This window comes from Nesoenas mayeri (genome assembly GCF_963082525.1).
Source record: "Nesoenas mayeri genome assembly, chromosome: 3".
Classification (NCBI taxonomy): domain Eukaryota; kingdom Metazoa; phylum Chordata; class Aves; order Columbiformes; family Columbidae; genus Nesoenas; species Nesoenas mayeri.
Genome location: NC_137544.1, coordinates 38,981,907 through 39,001,308, shown reverse-complemented (window position 1 = coordinate 39,001,308; position 19,402 = coordinate 38,981,907). Strand labels below are relative to the sequence as shown.

The window sequence follows — 19,402 nt, the reverse complement described above, 5'->3', positions numbered from 1 at the left end:
TGGGATGAACCAAATTATTCACTGAAGATTTATGCTAATCACGAACAAGACCCATCACAAATTCATGGCCTGATGTCTCACCAACCTCTCGAGCAACTTCTTGCTCAGTGGCCTTAATCCAACTGGAAGGACAGGGAAAAGCAGCTCACCTTCAGGGTATCTCATATCCACTAGATAGCATATCCTTCTGAGGAGCTGGGAAGTGTGAGTCTGAACCCACACAGCCTGGGGAAGGGTCCTGGTTTCTACTTTCTAGGTCCCTCTTCTCATCTTTAGGCCATTTTACAAAAAGGGGACAGTAGTACCTCCTCTTCTTGTTTTTTTTAAAAGAAGAAACTGAGCTGGGAACATCTACCAGAGATATCTGCGGCCAGAAGCAGACTGCAGGCTCTGCGCAGACTTGTAGGTGTTTGGGTGCTCTGAATGCCATCTAGATGCCTTTCACTGGTATGCAAAACATAGGGAACTCAGATTTGTGAATACCACTTGCAAGCAAGGCAAAAAGGTGTCTTGGTGAATCAAGACTCAATGGACTTGCCGAGGTTGTGTAGAAGGTGTTTGATGCAGCAGGAAATTGAGTTGTGGTCTCCTAGGTCTCAACTTAGTGGACAAAGCACTCAATCGGGAAAGCTTTATCCTTGATGGTGAGCCCTGGTTTTGAAGCAGGTTCTTGCTGCTTCATGAAGAATACAGTTTTTCTAGTACATTTGTTTCCTGCACATTGTGGGGGGAAAAAATGCAACAGAAGTTAGTGCCAGTGCATTTTTGGTCAAAAATTAGACAATATCTATAGTTTACCATGTGCCTTAGCAAGTTATTTGATAGGTATATGTGAAGATGTCACTGTCAAATTCTGGGGAGAGGAAGTGTCTGTTTTTCAGTATATGACATGAGAATGTAAAATATTGCATAGATGGTATGAAAAGAAAAAAGGACAAGTAGTGGTACATAGCTCAGACCTGGAGATCACTCTCCTGGAAATTGTTACTCTTTCTACAAAGAAAATGGTGGGAAATTATGAACTGAGACGGGACTCAGAGTGTTTTATATCACTTGAACTATGAATATGGATTTCTTTCCTGTTAGCTGTACCTCAGACTCACTGAAATCAGGAATGATATAAGGGGAATGATCTCCACGGGATGGAGAAAAGAGCTATGCAGTCATTACTTGCCCAGCGTTTATTCGGCAATGACTTGCAAAAATCTGAGAAGAAAAAGAGGAACCAGTTTGCCCTGGAAAGAGGCAGAAAGATATGTTCTGTGAATTCTTCTATAATATTAAATGTTTCCTTCCCAAGACACTTTTAGTATTTAAAGGGTATCTTAAACTTGAAACTACTGTTCACTAGAGCTTCCACTGGGGCAGAAGGATCGAATTTGAATTGGTACTTATGGGGTGGTGGGCTGCATAACAGTTAAAATAAGATCCTTCCAAGAATTAGCAGCATCCAAAACAGCTTGGTTTTTTAGTCTTTTATTGCAGCAGCAGAGGCTTAGTTCACAGGTCTTCAAGATATTTGGGAAAAATAATGCTGAGCTCAACCTGTACAATGATGTACAGGAGGAAGATAAAGGGTGCAGTGCTTAGCTACTGGAGGTACCATTGTTGCTGACCTGATAGACCAATAAATGGCGCTGAGCAGGATTTATTTCTGGACACTAGATCTGTTAGGTTATCTAAGTACACAATAAAGGACTTGGGATGACAGCAAGAGCTGATGGTAACACTGGCAATTTCTCTCTCTGTTTTTTGCAGGTCACTGTCAGGGGATTTGGTCCATTGTTACAGTTTGCCTACACTGCTAAGCTGTTACTCAGCAGAGAGAACATCCAGGAGGTCATCCACTGCGCCGAGTTCCTGCGCATGCACAACCTGGAGGACTCCTGCTTCAGCTTCCTTCAGACACAGCTGCTGAACAACGAAGATGGCCTGTTCCTGTGCAAAAAAGATACCACCTGTCAGCGCATGCACGATGAGGAGAACTCGGATGGAGACGAAGAGGAGACGATGGAGACGTCAAAAATATCTTGCCCAAGAGAGAGGATGCACCAAGAGCCCTTCAATTTTGAAACCACTGTTGCTGGAGCAGACAAAGGCGAAGGAATGCTGCCTGACTCAGACATGCTGAGAGATAGCAAGGACAATTTGGACAAAGATGCAGTAACACGGTACCCTAGATACAAGAAATACCAGCTTGCTTGTACCAAGAATGTCTACAACACATCACACATCAGTACCTCAGGTTTTGCAAGCACATTCAGTGAAGAAAGCTCTGGAAATGGCCTCAAATCAGGACTGGCTATGGGGCAGATAAAAAGCGAGCCTCAGAATGAAGAGAACGATGAAGAAAGCATCACACTTTGCCTGTCTGGAGATGAACCTGACATCAGGGATAAAGAAGGGGATGTTGAAATGGACAGGAAGCAGCCAAGCCCCACTTGCGTCGACAGGCCGAAAAGTGGGTCCTCTCCTTCTTGCTTGCGGTCTTTCTTCAACAGAACAAAAAGCATAGATTTGGTTGGCTTCCCCAGCACTTCCCAACAGCACTTTGGCAGGAGTCCAGCATGCCCTTTTGAAAAAGGGACAACTCAGGGTGACCACAAAACTGATTACGTCCCTTTCACAGGGAACTACGGACAGTCCCATGCCATGCAGAAGGATGCTTCCAACTTCACAGTGGGATCACCACTCAGGGGGCCCGGCTTTGAAACTCTCTGTAAGCAAGAAGGGGAACTGGACAGGAGGAGTGTTATATTCTCTTCAAACGCTTGTGACCAAGTAAACACTTCGGTGCATTCATATTCCGGCGTGAGCAGCTTGGACAAAGACCTCACTGAGACTGTGCCAAAGGGTCTGTGGGCTGGCAGCAGCCAGTCTCTCCCCAGCTCCCAGACCTATTCGCACAGTGGACTGACAGCTGATCACTTGCCGGGAAGGATGCGGCCAAACACCAGCTGTCCGGTGCCAATTAAAGTTTGCCCTCGCTCTCCTCCTTTGGAAACCAGAACCAGGACCTCCAGCTCGTGCTCTTCCTACTCCTACGCAGAGGATGGCAGCGGCGGCTCTCCCTGCAGTCTGCGTCTTTGCGAGCTCTCCTCTTCCCCATGCTCCCAAGGCCCCCGATTCCTGGCGCCCGAGCACCAGGAGCCCGGCGTGGTGGGGGATGGATTGTACAACCCAGTCCGAGCCCAGATTAAATGTGAGCCATCCTATGGAACAAACTCCAGCGATGAGTCTGGGTCATTCTCAGAAGCAGACAGTGAATCATGTCCTGTGCAAGACAGAGGGCATGAGGTAGGGATTTAAGATAAGTACATATATCGCAGTTGTTGTGACCCAATTAATTGCTCCTTGATTCTCTTGAATGACTTGGCATTTCCCCCACACTTTCTTTGTTTATAGGGGCAAAGAGTAACTTCTATTTATTCCCTCATCAGCTGAGTGCGCATGGCTGACTTCACGTAAATGGGTCTGCTTGACCTCCGAGGTGTTTGGCACTTACCAGAATTTGCGTGTGGGGCAATAGCGAATTGCTGACTGATGAGAGCTCATTCCTGTGCTTAGGAGTCTGCTAGCAGTGTCCTGCCCTCCTCCTTCCCTCACCCGCGGCACAAAGCACCGTTCCTCATCCTTAGTTTGCTGAGGTGATTCCAGCAACCTCAAGCCTTTGCTGTCACAGGGGGTCGGGCAACCTACACCAAGAGTAACTGCTACCTACCACTAGCAGCTCGAGTAGAGGAGGGAGACTGAGTGGGAAAAGAGAGGTGTGAAATTAGTGTAACAGTTGCATAGCTGGCCACCCTTGGCTGCAGGAATGGTGTTCAAGTCGTCTTCCCTCCGTGTACATGTGTCTATGTGTCTCTTGCACATGCAAGTAATGGGCTTTGCCTCCATTAAGTGACAACTGAGATCATGTTTCCTGCCTGTGACCCCACTTTGTTTGGTGGTGAGCTCTATCAGCTGTTGCATAAGTGGTCTTGAAGAGGAGTTATCCTTTAACTTCCAGCACTCTTAGAAGAATGGCAGGGAGACGGTTGGGGACTGAATAGCGAGCTATGAGTTCTCTGCAGCTCTCCCACAAGAGGGAGGAGGAAGAGGCCCCTCTCTAAAACTAGAGATGGGCCAGCTGGAGATGCTGCAGTGATAACTGCTAAGTGTGATCACATAAACCATCTGTGTGAAGTTACTAGTTTTAGGGAAGACTTACATTATGTAGAAGTGTTGTGGAGTCCAGAAACTGAAAAGAGACTCAATGTTTTATTGGAGTTTTATTAGGAAACTGCATAACCTGGAGAGCATCTGGGTGCAACTGTGTATCTGGCTCCTCTAGTAATGCTGAAGTTCTCCACTGAGAGCTTATGCTTTAGTATGGGGGGCAGCAAGTGGAAATTTGGGGGGTTCAACATGCTGTGAGCACCCAGGACAGAACCAGTTGGGCTCAGCTGTGGGCTAGAGATTAAAAGAGTGAATTTGATTTTATCCCTCAGTCCTTACATCAGCTACATCCCAGGCTCTGGAAGACACCTTTCAGAGATGTGGGTGATTCCTTTAGTTGGTTACTTAGCTCTAAGGAAGGGCTGAACAGCCTGGGAAGCCTCTGGTATCCTAAACTCTGTCATGCTGTACTGATGTTTGTGAAAGGATGGTTCCTGTTTGTCCTGATGTCCTGAGCTGGGGACTATGCAGGAGGGAGTTTCCTTGGAAGGCTGATGGGGATACCATGTGTAGGACCTCATTTGGGAAGCTCTGCAGCAGAACCACTCTGCTTGGCAATGCCAAGGTTACTTGGTGAAGCTCCGACTTTACAAGGGGTGGAAGGGAGGAGGGAATAGGACCAAGGTGAACATCAGATCTCCACCCACATATGCTGCTTGCTCAGCAAAGGCTAATGCACAGCGTGAGGCAGCAAAGAGGGCAGGAGGTTAGGCTTTTGGGGCTGTCATAATTGGCTAGTTGTGTGGAGATGCTGGAGCAAAAATGAGCCCAGAAGAGTCAAATAAGGAGGATACAGGAGACTGTTGGTGGTTTCCTGAAAAAGTTTGTCTTATCTTATGTGTTCAGGAGAGCATGGATGAGAGGAGGGACATTCACAAGAGGAGCAGGCGGGTGGGCTACGGGAGACCATCTTGGTTTGCTACTGTCAGGCAGATGTGTCTGCCTCTGGGGCACAGCTGGGAAGGGTTTACTCCCCACCTGGTTTTGCCATTGGCTTCCTCCTGGGAAGATTTTCTACACTGTGCTGAGCAAGTTTTCTCCCTGAGACTGCTGATAAAGTGCTTTTTTTTCCACTTTTTAAAAATTTCATTTTATCTTTTTTTTCCCCGGGGCATTTTGATTAGGACTGCTAGGCACTAAAAATATGGTGAGGAAATTAATGCTCCATGATGTTGCACTCCACTATCCTGAGCAAGCAAAGGGTAGACAGATCACACCAGTACTTGGGTATGGATTTTGTCTGAAAAATTAATTTGTAAAAGTTGTCACCGATACAAGAAAGGACATTGCAGCCTCATTAGACAATGTTGTATTTATACAGCGACTTGGGGCATGTATCCTGCAATCCTGTGTGGAAACCTCAGTGCAGGGTATGTTAAACCAGACAGCAGAAGATACCTAATGGCAACACGAAGTTCTTGTGTAAGTCCCTCTGCCCACTTTTTGCACTTTGCCATTGAAACGGCAGGAGAGACTCACAGCGGTGTGAAATGGACTGCTTTCTGTCCTTGGGATTCCTGCATGGGAATCTTTCTCCTTTCCTGGAACTGTCAGTTTGCCCTCACTGTCCTAACAGCTTTCCAGATAGTTCCCTCACCCCCTGTCGTATTGGGTCACACAATGTTTGCTGGGCTTCTCTTCCAAAAGCACCTGATAAGATAGCTGGGGGCGACACACAGGCACTTGCTCCTCTGGAGATCGGCCGTGCAGGGTCTTCTGCTGCCGGTCGGCTTTCGTTTGGGTGAGACGGCCTAATGGGAATAAGCCTGATGGACTCTGACCATCAGTTATCTCATGAGGCTGCTCAGTTCCTCTGGAGTTTGGACCTTGCTGGTGTTGATTTGAGTCCTAGAGTGCTATTGGTGCCAAAATTAAGGTCACAAAACATCATTTGCCCACGTATCGATTGTGCGAGAAGTAGGTGAAAGGTTTCTTCTCTCTGCTTTTTTAGGACACTCTACTTTCCCGCAGATGGATGCCATTCAGCAGGACATGCCCAAGTCATTCAGTGCCAAAAGTGGGGTGCTAGGGCTTGACGTGAGTGCCATGTGGGTGAAGGTGACCCCACTTTGCAGCCAGCCTCTCTGTCCCATACAGGGGTGCAGGCTGCAGTTGGCAGTGCCAGAGGACGTGGCGGTCCCCATAACACCGCTGATAAATCCTCTCAGGGTTTCTTTGCCTTTCGTTTTCCTTCCTGTTAGGGGAGCCACCCAGAATCTTCTGAGATTTCCCTTTCTGAAGGCTTCATGCTAGAAGCAGCAAGTGCAATTGGGGGTGTCCCCATGTTACAGAGTTGCAGGAATGGGGCCATTACTTGGTCTGCTGGGACTCAACAGAAATATTTAACAGTTTGTGTTGCTCTTTTCACCTAGCTGCCTCAGGCCTCCACAGGTTGTTAAAAATCAATTATTTGGATATAATACTAGAGACTTACGCTTGGTGCTTGCAGGCAGGTTCTGACAATCCTGCTTAAAATAGCACCAACAAAACAATAAGCCCTGAAATAATGAATTGTTAAGAAGGAAGTAGTCTGTCAATCTGTTAACCTACTTAGGAACAGAAACTTCAGCACTACTTGCTTTTCTTGATATTCAGTTTCTTCAGCAAGTATCTATGCGTTTGTGGGGGTTTTTTGTGCTAGGAAACTCGTAAAAAATATTGTACTACTCAAGCAATTAAAACAAAACCTCAGTTCAGTCTAATTTGATGGGTGAGTTTTCTTAGGAAAATAATAAACAAGGGTAGGAGGAGGTAAAAGGTGGAGTTTTCCAAGAATTATTACTATCTGGAGAATTGCATTCAATGTCTCTTTCATTTATATTTTAAAAAAAATTCCTGCCTGGGTTAGTGACTCACTTTTCAAAGGAAGTTTTCATAAAGACAGAACTAATGCAGATGGACCACTGAGGATATTGTAAGCAAATAACCTTCAGAGAGAGTCCAAAACCCTCTATGTTAAGTGACCGGCCGCCACCCATTCTGTGTTTGACTTCTGATGCTTAGCAAAGTCAGAGCCCTAGTAAAAAGGGTAAACTAAACTTGCCATACCAGAAGTCTACTGGAGCTGTACTGAGTTATCTAAGATGAGTCTTCATCACTGCTTTGTGTTGCTACTCAATGAAGAGTATGACATAGAAAGGACAACCAGGAGCTTGCTTTGGAATGTAGTTTCTCCCCAGAATTCAGTGATAGGTCACCCCAGATTTCCTGATATTACTGGATTTATAAACTTGAATGTGAGGAAGTTACTCTCCATGTTTTAGCTATTGTGATATTAAGGCAGGCTTAGGAAGTTTGTTGTCTTTACTAGCACTTGGCAGCTGAAGGAAGATGATGTTGAAATTTAGATATAAAGAAAGTGAAAAAGCTAATGTTACTCATGAAATAAGGAATACGGGGCCTTGTACCTTTCCTTTATTCCAAAGAAAAAGAGAAAGGGGAGAGCAGCAGCAGTAACTAGTACTGTACGTGAGCAGCACAGCAGTAACTGGCACATGATCCAAGCTGGCACTAACTAGTGAAGCTTGAAGGGATTAATTGGTTATATATGGGCGTTTTATGTGCTGAGTCAATGGCTATCCCTGTCTGTCTAGACCGCTGCTGTGACTGAGACACTCAAAGCAGTGACATTTACACTGGCATCCTAATGCTAATATGGGCAAAAAAAAATGCCGCAAAATCATAAACGAGTTTTCTTTTCCACCAGACTGGCTTGGCTGTCCTCTCAGGAGGGCATCAGCCAGAGCCAGGGGCAATGGAGCCTGCAGTGGTGACAGAAAAGTACCTGTTTGTTGTATTGGTGTAAAAATGCAGGGAAAGAGTAATTGTGCTGATAGGGAAGATTTAATTGCTCTGCAGGGTTAGCTCTGCCTGAAGTAACTCCTGGAAAGAGCAGGGATCTCACTTACTTTTCTAATTTGAAATAGGCCAAACTAAAGAGTACACAGTAATTTCCTGTATAAAATTCATAGTTGCTAAAAAGTTTACGAGAAAACGTATTTGGTGGATTTTCCTTACACATCTTAGAAAAAAATTACTGTCCTTTTTCAGCCACCTCAGGTAAGGTTTCTTCAGTTCTAGGACAGGGAACTGCTGGAGAGAGTCCAGCGCAGCCACGAAGATGATTGAGGGAGTGGAGCATCTCCCTTATGAGGAAAGGCTGAGGGAGCTGGGTCTCTTTAAGCTTGGAAAACAGGAGACTGAGGGGTGACCTCATTAATGTTTATAAATATGTAAAGGGTGAGTGTCATGAGGATGGAGCCAGGCTCTTCTTGGTGACAACCAATGGTAAGACAAGAGGCAATGGGTATAAACTGGAACACAGGAGGTTCCATTTAAATTTGAGAATAAACTTATTCTCAGTGAGGGTGCCAGAGCACTGGAACAGGCTGCCCAGGGGGATTGTGGAGTCTCCTTCTCTGGAAACATTCAAAACCCGCCTAGACACATTCCTGTGTAACCTTGTCTAGGTGTTCATGCTCTGGCAGAAGGATTGGACTAGATGATCTTTCCAGGTCCCTTCCAATCCCTGACATTCTGTGATTCTGTGATTCTCTCACCTGCCTTAGATACTGTAAGATGCAGCATCTTTTCTAAGTCCTATATTGCTTCCTCTGCAGCCAGGAGGAGGGAGAAGCTGTGTGGGACACATTGCCATCCCGAGGCCTCCCTGTCCCCCACGCCAGTTTCAGGGACCTGGGCATGACCCAGTCCCAACCCCTCACTTCAGATGCCTCTGAGTGGGTCAGATGAGTCCCACCCATGGCACAGTCATCAGTGCTTGCAGGCTGACTTACTGCTCTGTTGTGATAAATAGGGGAGAGTCCTGCCCTGCGCCGATGTGAAACACCATTAGCTTCTCTCTGCAGCAATACCCCGCTGTATTTATTCACTGTGTCCAGGCCAAAGGCTTAGTGAGGGTTTTTTTTCAGTTGACAGCTAATTGCAGAGAGGAAGACAGGCAATAAAAATGCTGTGAATGGTGAAGGAAATGAGTCTGACTCACTTCCACTCTCCCTTTCACATTTTTAATCCTGCGCAGTGCTGCCTGTGACAGGAGTGGGATTATGTTGGGTTTACTGATAGCAGTCTCTGACCTGCAGTGTAGATAGTTTTATTTTCAATCTTTTTTTTTTTTCTTTTTTATGACTCTGTTTCTATTTATTTTCCCATTTCCCTTCAGCAACTTCTACCTGACAGATTTAAGTTTCTTCTCTTTCATTCCCATTCCAGCTGTAAGCACATCTCCTCCTTGCAAGTAAATATGTTTTGAAAGGGAGAGGGAAGGAGAAATAAAGTTAACATCGCTTTCCACTGTGGATTTAAGAAAATAAGGGAAAACTGGCAACGTGAAAGGGCTGTTTTTGCTGTGAAACTGTGGTGTCTTTCAGAGGAAAGCATGGGTTGTTTTCATTTTCAGGCCCTGGTTGAAGCTTGAGAAAAAAAGCAAGTGACACTGAGTTTATGTTGATCGTACGAAGGCTGGGGAGAGGAAATCAAAGAGGTTTCATGTCATTAGGCAGCAGTCTGTAAACAAGGGTGTCCACATCACCATGCCTAAGGTCAGCCTTCGTGTGTACAAGCAGTTCGGGGGAATTGGGGCAGCGTTTGGTGTTTCTCACTGGTTTAATTGACCTGTCAAGTAGCGTGTTACAAAGCGGTGTCTGGACACATGGGGCAGAGGGCAATGTTCAGGGCATGAAACCATCTGAAAGGGTGCAGTAGGTGTTTGCACTGAATTTCACGTTGCTCAGCTTGGAGGTGTGCAGAGAAATGATAGAAAAGGACAAGGAAACACAAGCTTATGAGCAAGGCAGGTCCAGGACTGTCAGTGCCAGAGGCCACCAGTGTGTGTTTGTGTACATGTGTCCTCAACAAACTGTTCTGCATTTGCAAACCCAGCTCTCCGGTGAAAAAAACTTCTAATCTGTGCTGTTATTTATCTCTAAATAATTAAAGTGCACTGTTTGAAGACGATAACCATGTTTTAAATATCAAAGGAACCTTTTCAACCCAAATCTTTTGCTTAGGTGGAGCAACTTAAGTTAGTCTTCTTTGGTAGCCTGCATGCAGAATAGTCTCCTTGTTCGAGAGGTTGGATTGTACTAAATAGGGACAGAAATGTAAATATTTACTGCCATCTTTTGGGCAATGTGGGTATGACTCAGAAAAAGAAAGGGGGTCAATCGAATTACTCAGTTGTCTTCTTCAGCTTTGTCAACTGACTCTTATTCTACCACCAAACACAGCAGTCCACCAGGGAACACGATTGTTTTTTATAGTCATGTTATTGGTCTCAAGTTACAAGTGAAGCAGGGTTTGTAGGGAAAGGTGCTCGCTTTGATTGGAACTAGTTGATAGGTTTGGGGAAAAAAGCTAACAGACGTCTTTGAGCACGTCCTCCATTCTCCAGGTTTTGGGACAGAGCGTGGTTGTTGCTCCAAGTTGTTGGTACCTTTGTGTTTTGCTTTACTTTAATGCATAATTGCAACAAGTTGGAGAGATGGTCGGAATTCCTGAAGTCAGAACCTGGAGATACTGTCACATGGTTTGTGGTCAAAATGGGATGGCAGTTCATGACCTGAAGGGAAAATGTTTTACCGCAAGTAACTGAAGGTTTAGATTGTTTGTTTGTTTGTTTGTTTGTTTTTTAAGAAATGCAACTTGGGTGCTCTTCAATCTACAAAAATATTATTGGTTTAATTCAAAATGCATTTATTTTAGCAGGGTAGGGTATGTTACATCACACTCTTGACCCTTCCTTCCTGTGTGACGTACTGCTCAGCTGAAATGCTGATTAGACATCCTTTCCTAATTGCAGTATGGTATTTTTCATCCACCTGAGGTGTCAGGTTGCATTTTTAAACTCGCACCTAATCAAACTTTCAGTCCTGGAGGCCATGCAGAGGCAGGTTTCCTGCTGTGGTAATAGCCCATTCCTTGAAACTAGTTTGAAATTAATAGCAGCAAGGTACTTCACTGTTTCCAAAAGGCCGTGTCTCTTAGTGGACAGACCCTTATTTTAATGCAAGAACATCTGTTATTAGAGCTTTTTTAGAAATTTAGATTCACCTATATTGCTGATTTTGATACAATTATAATCTGATCCTTACCAGCTAGACCTACACAACGTGCCGCAAGGGAGAGTTAAGAACTCACTCAATGTCAGACTTGGTGTGTTGTTTATTTAGGGGGCGGCAGCGTAGGTAATCATCCTTCCGCTCACAGTTGTTCGGCTTGCATTCAGCAAGCAAAATATGACTCTCTGCTCTTGTCTTGTATTTGTTTGTTTTAGGTGAAACTTCCTTTTCCTGTTGATCAAATCACAGATCTTCCAAGGAATGATTTCCAGATGATGATAAAGATGCACAAGCTAACCTCAGAGCAGCTCGAATTCATCCACGATGTCCGCCGGCGCAGCAAGAACCGGATTGCAGCTCAGCGCTGCCGCAAGAGGAAACTGGATTGTATTCAGAACCTAGAATGTGAAATCCGCAAGCTGGTGAGTTGTGTGCTCTCGCCACGGCCCCACTCGCCCTCGCATGGCAACTTGCAGGGCACTGACAGCAATTCCTGTTTTAATCTAAGGGAATGAGGTAACCGGAGCGAGGCTAAATGGTGCGCAGGAAATTCGTCTCTCTTTCAGTCGTGGTGTGGACACCTCAGGTGTGGTTTGGGTTCCTAAACACAGATGTCTGCAATATAGACACCTGCGCTGGAACTATTTGTCCTGGTTTCCTTTATAGTCAGTGAAGAGAAATAGATACCTGTGGAGTCTTATCTGTCTCATCCCACAGCAGAGGAGGTGAAATACAGCCCAGAAGTGGCTGTTCCTCTCCGTTGCTAAACAACATCACCTGGAAAGCCATGTCAGATGTAGACATCTTAGCTACAGGCACCATAACTGAAAAATCTCCCCTCCATTCTGACAGTGCCCCTCTGGTCTGAGGGCTCTGCTCCTCTTCTCCTGCCATCTCTTGCCCATTGAGAGAGCAAGCTGGTACACAGCAAAAAAAGGACTTGAGACAAGGGTCATGGAGAAAGACATGTCTACAGGGTGTCACTCAGCTGGAGGAATGCAGCACTGGAACTTCAAAGCGGGTTGGCACTTCCTTATCTGCTTAAAAGTCCTAAACACTTTCTGAGATGTCAAAAATAATGTCATACTCCCAGTTCAGCTGTTACGAGGAGTGTGGGTGTGTAGCATGCAGGACCAGACAGTTTAATTGCGTTACACAGCGTAGATTTAAGAGTCCAACATTAAACCCAGCTTTTGAATATCCAAGGGTTTGAGTGATGTATTCACACAGATAAAACAAAAGGAACTGAAGCTGATTTCCTTACTCAAATCTCTGTGTACTCAGTTTCCATTGAAATTAAAGATTATTTGGAGTCTCTTTGGTTTCAGTGTCTATGTGCACATTTGAAACATGCTGAGTTGTAGGTTGAACTTCGTGGGTCTGAGGAGCAGGGTACTTCTTGTTCTTGTCATAACAGGTTGCATGTTTAAAGTGGCCTTTAGTACAGGCTTCATTGTGCTTCATTCTCTGCACAAGCTGTAGCAAACGTAGTGTGAAAGAAGCAGGGATCTGTTGGAAGAAGCTGAGTTGCCATCACCTCACAAGTGGCAGAAAATGGAGTGACTTTGTGTTACTCACTCACTGCCTTTGCCTGTCTGTCTCCCGTCTGTAGCATGGAGGTGACGCTGACCCCACAAGCTGGTTGGGAGGCTTAAATCATCAAGGCTTGTGAAGCCTTCAGATGCCGTGCTGCTGAAGCCCCAGGGGAAAAAAAAAAAAAGAAACAAAAATCAAAACATTGTTCAGAGTAGTGCTTCACTGATGCAAAACAAACAAGACATTGAAGGTGATAAACAAAATCGTGAGCAACTGCTTCCTGCACTGAGTGTAATCCACAGTGCGTGCGGGGTGAGTCAGGGGTTCTGCAGGTTGAAAGAGCAGCTCCTGGTGCAGGTGGTCAGGAAAGGCGATTCCGGGCTTGGCTGCACATGCCGGGCCCTCCACACCAAGCTGATGCTGGGGAGGAGTACATGTCTCTTGTTCTCCAGAGCAGAGCACCAGGGGCAGCACTCGAAGGGCTGGACTAGCAGCAAGGAGGGGTTCAGCTTTATACATATGGCCTTCACTTGAAAATTGATTTGGGCTGTATGCAATCCTGTCTGTCACATTACTGTTATTGTCTAACATAATCAACTCTTTGTAGGCAAAATAAATTTTTTAATTCCCCTTCTCTCATCAGCATACACACACATCTCAGAGAAATGAATGAAAGGCAAATGAGTGACCTTTGTGGTCCTGGTCCCTGATGAATTTCATTAAGCAAAAACCCTTTGAGGTGCAAGATTCTTCAAAAGAAATGTTGAAGTTTCTCTTTAGCAAGCTGGAGTATGTAGTGATATAGTGTGGCATTCTGAAAAAGGGCTTTTGTAAAAAAGACAGTCACGATATGCAAGAGTATAAAGCTGCAAAATTAAATTTATGCAACCTGATCTTGGCCTCTCAAACACTCCTGCCCTCCCCCCACAGGCATGCTGTCCAAGCAGGTAGTCTGCTTCAGGGTCTTACTTTTACTCTTAGAAGAACCAGCTGTGAAACTCCAGTTGACCTCACATAATACATGGTCGCTGGGAATTCCTTTGTCATCTTCTGTCCACTTTGTGGCCAGTAATTTCCAGTCTCCTGAATTATGTAGTGGTTCTAGGGTTGAAGGGTTTTTCACTCGGTTGGGTCTTTTTAAGAAAGATCCCTTTAGTCCCTTGCACTTAATTCATGTAAGTCACCCATCTTCTTAACCCAGATGGTTTCATGCAGACACTGAGTGAAATGGTCATATTCTCTGAGTTTGACAGGTAATTTTTTGTACCGGCTTTCCCTTTACTCATCCATCTACCCACTCACATTCCATTTTTTCCCTGCAAACTCACAGCATATTCTCTTCCATAATTCATTATCTCAAGATGTACTTGAGCATCTGTTTATTTTTTTATTATTTTTATGCTTTCTTGATAGATTTATCAATATTTTAGCAGTTGGTTCTTTTCATGCGCACTGCTTTCTTTCTCACTTGCCCAGCTGTATGCTTCCAGTGCAGGATTCAGACCCTGGGTAATACTATCAGCTGTCAACAACCACCCATGGTTGGGTTATCCGAGTTGTGGAGTTTTCATGCTTCAGATGCCGAAGCAGCTTGGGTTTAGCAGTGTTACTGGGTGAGGTACGTAGCTGCACCACTTTCAGGCCCAGCTCAGCTCCGGAAATAGCTCTGGTACTCTACAAAATCTCATCTATACCCTCAAGCTGTATGCCGATCTTCCTGGGGTGGAAGGTGATGCAGTAGAACCACCCCAGTTGGTCTACACTGAATCAATGGCGGTTTTTAGAGGTATGACTCCAGGCTGGGTCTCCCTCTGTGCCTGACCCCTCTAATCTGCCTCCTGAGCACAGGGAGGGCAGCGCTCACCCCATGAGGGCTGGACCACCACATCAGACTTAAGCTAGAATCACAGAATCATGCAATAGTTGGGGTTGGAAGGGACCTCTGGAGATCATCTAGTCCAACACACCTGCTAAAGCAGGTTCAGCCAGAGTAGATTGCACAGGAATGTGTCCAGGTGGGTTTTGAATGTCTCCAGAGAAGGAGACTCCATAACCCCCCTGGGCAGCCTGTTCCAGTGCTCTGGCACTCTCAAAGTAAAGAAGTTTCTCCTCATGTTTAGGTGGAACCTCCTGTGCTTCAGTCTGTGCCCATTGCCCCTCATCCTATCACTGGGCACCACTCAGAACAATCTGATTCCATCCTCTTGACACCCACCTTGAGATATATATAAGGACCGATACGATCCCACCACAGAACATCACACAGCAGCCTGCGCTAGCTGGGGCTAGGGGCCTCACTGGTGCTTTGTCGGATGCAGAACAACCTGAGCTCCTTTTCCCGGTTTTTGAATCCTACATGAAAAAACAAGTCTCTCTCTCCTCACCGATGCTGTCCTGCCCCTAACCCAGCCCCCTCCTAGAGCAGCCCACTGACACAGTGACACTCTGAAAACACTTGAGCTAGATGTTGGTAGAGGAGGACATTTGGGAACACAGGAGGCAGAGCCTGCGCAGAACAAGGGGGAAACGACACTGAACTTGTACTGAGTGTTAAGGCACCTGCTGACCTTCAGGGTTTTCATATACATCTTCATAAAAATATCTTGATAAGGTGAAACCCAAACCAATAAACACCAGGACAGAAGAACATGAGCCACAGTCCAGGCCACAGAGCACACATTGAACCCAGATCCTCTTCTCTGATTAACGCACCTCGCAGGGATAACAGAGATTCAGCTGGCACGTGGGCCCAAGGGGTGCACCCAGCCTGGCCGACTGGCCCGGCAGGTAGAGGGTGAACCGAATTTCTGCAGCATATCCTTGCTTTAGGAACTGAACCCTGGTTTCTTGTTTAGATGGATAATGGCTTTTCCCCATCAAAATGTTTCTTGCAGAAATTTTTGTATCGTCCATCAAGCATTTTTAGATTATTAAAGGAATTAACAGTCTCTTGAGGTTAACTTGTGACTCTGTCCTTCCAAATCAACTGTTTTTCTCCAGGTGTTTCCCAAACTGCAGTCCACACAAATCTTATGGTGGTCAAATGCCTGACATATTTGTGACTGTTCCTCTGCCCATATAAAAAGAGCTCTGACGTGTTGGTGTTCTTCTTGGGAACCACTGTATTTGTGACCAGAGCGTGCAGCCAGCAGATATATCCAACCCTTCCTCAACCTAAGATGCCTTTTTTCTTTTCCAGGTGTGTGAGAAAGAGAAATTGCTCTCAGAAAGGAACCAGCTGAAAGCAAGCATGGGAGAATTGTTAGACAACTTCTCGTGTCTTTCTCAAGAAGTGTGTAGAGACATGCAGAGCCCGGAACAGATTCAAGCTCTCCACCGATACTGCCCCGTTCTCAGACCCATGGATCTACAGCCAGCCACCACCATCAGCCCCTCCCCAGCTGGCGTGGAGCAGAGCCTGGTGACCTCCCAGTGCGTCGGGGAGAGCATGCAGTGCTGCTCGGAGCAAGGCTCGGTGCAACTGGCAGCACCCTGGCTGCCCAACAACGTCTCAGAGAATTGTTCGGCCGCCGGGGGATTGGATGGAGCCGACACAGGTACTTACTCCGAGAGAGAGCTTCCGCCAGAGCAGAGCAGCCAAACGGTCACGGTAGACTTCTGTCAGGAAATGACTGATAAATGTACAACAGATGAACAACCTAGGAAAGATTACACCTAGTGACTTGTAACCTTGCCGTTACACCTGGTCAGGTGTTCTTCAGTCAGCCAGTGGCAGTGTTCATTTGTTGTCTAGAAGAACGTATTTGGTGCACACTACAGTGGTCTTAGCAGCAATACTGTTTTTAAGTATTCCCTCCTCTCTACAAGCAGGAGTTCTCTTCACAATGGTGCTATCCCTTGCTCAGGCAGGGAACGAAGCAGTGGCAACACTGTCTGTTTTTGTATGTTGATTTCAATCTTAACAGGGATGGACATAACACCTCTGAGGACCCAACCGCAGCTTTTTTTCTCAGTGGCCCATGTCACAAAACCCTAACTCAGGAATTTCCTCTGAATGTTCAATTTTTCATTGAAGACAGCTTCTTTACACATCAAAGTTTTATAGCTAAACTGTACATATTATATATAATATATATAAAATATATATATCCATATGCAAAACTCCCTGCATGCCTCAATTTTTCTCATCCTACAAACTGGAAGCTTTCATTTCTATTGTATAAACAAGTTCCAACATTCCTTTTTGTCTTCAATGCTAGAACTAGTTTGGTAACTTGTTACACGATAATTTTTTTTTCTCGGTTCGCAGTTCAGCAATATCATTCAATTTGTACTTATTTATAAAATTTTAATGTTGGAAACTTATTTGAGATTTTATTATAGACAATTTTTTTGGCACAGTCGTTTTGTGCCACTTGAGCAACATGGAGTTATTTTATTTTCTTGCAGATACTGTACAGTAATGGTCAACTTTGCCACTTGCACTGAGTTTCTGGTCAAACCTCTTTTCATAAATGAAGTCATGACTTCAATATAACTTGAGTATATGGTTTTCTTTGCTTTATGGCTTAAAGAAAATAGAAAGGTTTTAGCTAATAGACAAACACTCAGGAGCTCATTATGTAGTAAAAACGGTCTTGCCAAATACTGAATTCACTATACAATTTGTAAAGAGAATCTGCTTGAATTATTTTTATATTCAGACTTTTTTCTGTTTCACAAACCAAGTTTAAGTGCTGTTAATGATGCTTTTGGATTCTTATAGGGGAAAGTATATTTCACTGTTTAGAGAAAAAGTATTTGACAACTGGATCAGTTCATCATACGTTCCACGAAGTAAAGCAAATGGAGATCACATCGATACACTTGTGGGGGGGGACTTTTTCTCCAGCCCCGCTCTGCATCCTTTACTCATGGAAGCAACTGCTGCTCCGGCTGGTCCCCAGAGCCTCACCTCAGCTGTCCTCAGACATTACCTGTTTTCTCCAGACCCGGGCTGCAGAGATGGGTCTGGTGAAGACAGTGATCCTGCCTTGATCCTGCCTGGGTAGGCAGAGTTGCAGGATCAGACCCCTAGTTGTTGACTTTGGTTTCCTTATAGAAGTCGAGTTAGCACTGTATCCTCTGATCACAAAACCTACATCTGCCAGCACCGGATTCGGTGTCTTACCCATCCAGTTCTTGTGTTCCAGGATCCTCTGGTCCTACAGCATTGCCCTCAGCACAAACCACAGCTGAAAGAACGCTGTCTCAAAGGAAACTACTCAGTGAATTGGCTTAGTTGTGACTGTATTGGATTTGTATCTTAGGCAATGTTGACTCATGTTATGACTGGGTGAGACAGCAGCGTTCCAAGCATAACATCTGTATGTACAGTGTAGACAGAATAACGTCCTCCTAATGCTTTTTTAATAATAATTATTATTATTCTAAGTGTACTGAGTTTTTATTTTGTGGTTCTTTGCCCTACGTGTGCCAGGTTGCGTGGCTTTATCCTGGACGACAATTGTCACGTGCTTTACTGGCTGAGATTTTTCTTGCTGAAAAAAAACAACCAGCTGTTCACACCTATTAAATAAAAATTTAAAAAAACAGGTTGTGGGAAGCAGCTTCTCAGAAGCACTAAGTGATAATGTGGTCTTCTGTGCTAACGTTTACACTAGGGGTGTGCGCTGGTGCTTTTTTGAGGCACATCAGCATCTTGACCCTGGAGGAGGAATCAGCTCCCTCTCTCCACTTCTTCCATCTTCAGACTCTGCTCATGGACTGTCGCCCACTTGCCACAAAGTCTTGCTTTTACCCTCTTCACCCAAACTATTGTAGCCAAGCTACCGAGGAGGAAATGCATATAGCATGTGCCATGTTTGTTGAGAATACTTTTTTTTTTCCCCCGCATGTACAAAGAAAAACTAGTATATAATGTAGGAGAATATTTATGTTTAAGTATTAATCATTACTGTACAAAATCCTTACTTTTAAGTGTTCAAAAGTATACAAATGCCATAAACTCCTAGTTCACGCAGTTGAAAAAGGGGGAGGAGTCGTCCTTTCTTTTTAAAAGAGCTTAACCTAAAACTATCTGAGCCCCTTCCCAGCCATCTTTTGCAGGTAACTGACAGAGAAGCTCTTTGGCAGGGAGGAGGGATTTGATTTTCCTTGGAATTTGTTGACGTTGCAAAGCAGTTCTGTGCTTCGCAGAGAAGTTTTGTTTCTATGAGACCATGGTGAAAGCTAGAATTTAAAACTAAATGTGAATCACATTATAGAGTCATAGCTACTTGGTGGGGGGGCTGGGGTGGGCGGGAGGGAAGGGTCAACTGACACAGTATTTTAAAGGTGTTTTTCTGTTGCCTTTTTTATTTTTTAAGTGACCTCTTATATATATGAATAGATAGAATGTTTTATGAGTATAAAACCAAGTTTTAACTTGCTTCCTGACATGAAGATTTACTCTACTAACAACTCATGTGCAACTGGTACTCTTGACCTCATTCCGACGGTTTAAAAAACCCACCCTCACAACCCATTGCGCTGCAGCTCTGAGGTTTGACCTGGCTTCATACTGGTGCTGGGTCTCTTGATTTCCTCTACCTTGGGAACTGATGTTT

General features: G+C 44.9%; 1 protein-coding gene across 1 annotated transcript in view; it reads left to right on the top strand.

The window, feature by feature from the left end:
• Window positions 1-16,512, top strand: part of BACH2 (BTB domain and CNC homolog 2) — a gene marked incomplete at both ends in the record, with an annotated part of 43,490 nt that extends 26,978 nt beyond the window's left edge. The window contains 3 exons of the mRNA XM_080342951.1: window positions 1,759-3,297; window positions 11,513-11,719; window positions 16,033-16,512. Of these exons, the coding sequence (XP_080199077.1) occupies window positions 1,759-3,297; window positions 11,513-11,719; window positions 16,033-16,512 (2,226 nt within the window). The remainder of the gene's footprint in view (window positions 1-1,758; window positions 3,298-11,512; window positions 11,720-16,032) is intronic.
• Window positions 16,513-19,402: the final 2,890 nt, after the last annotated feature.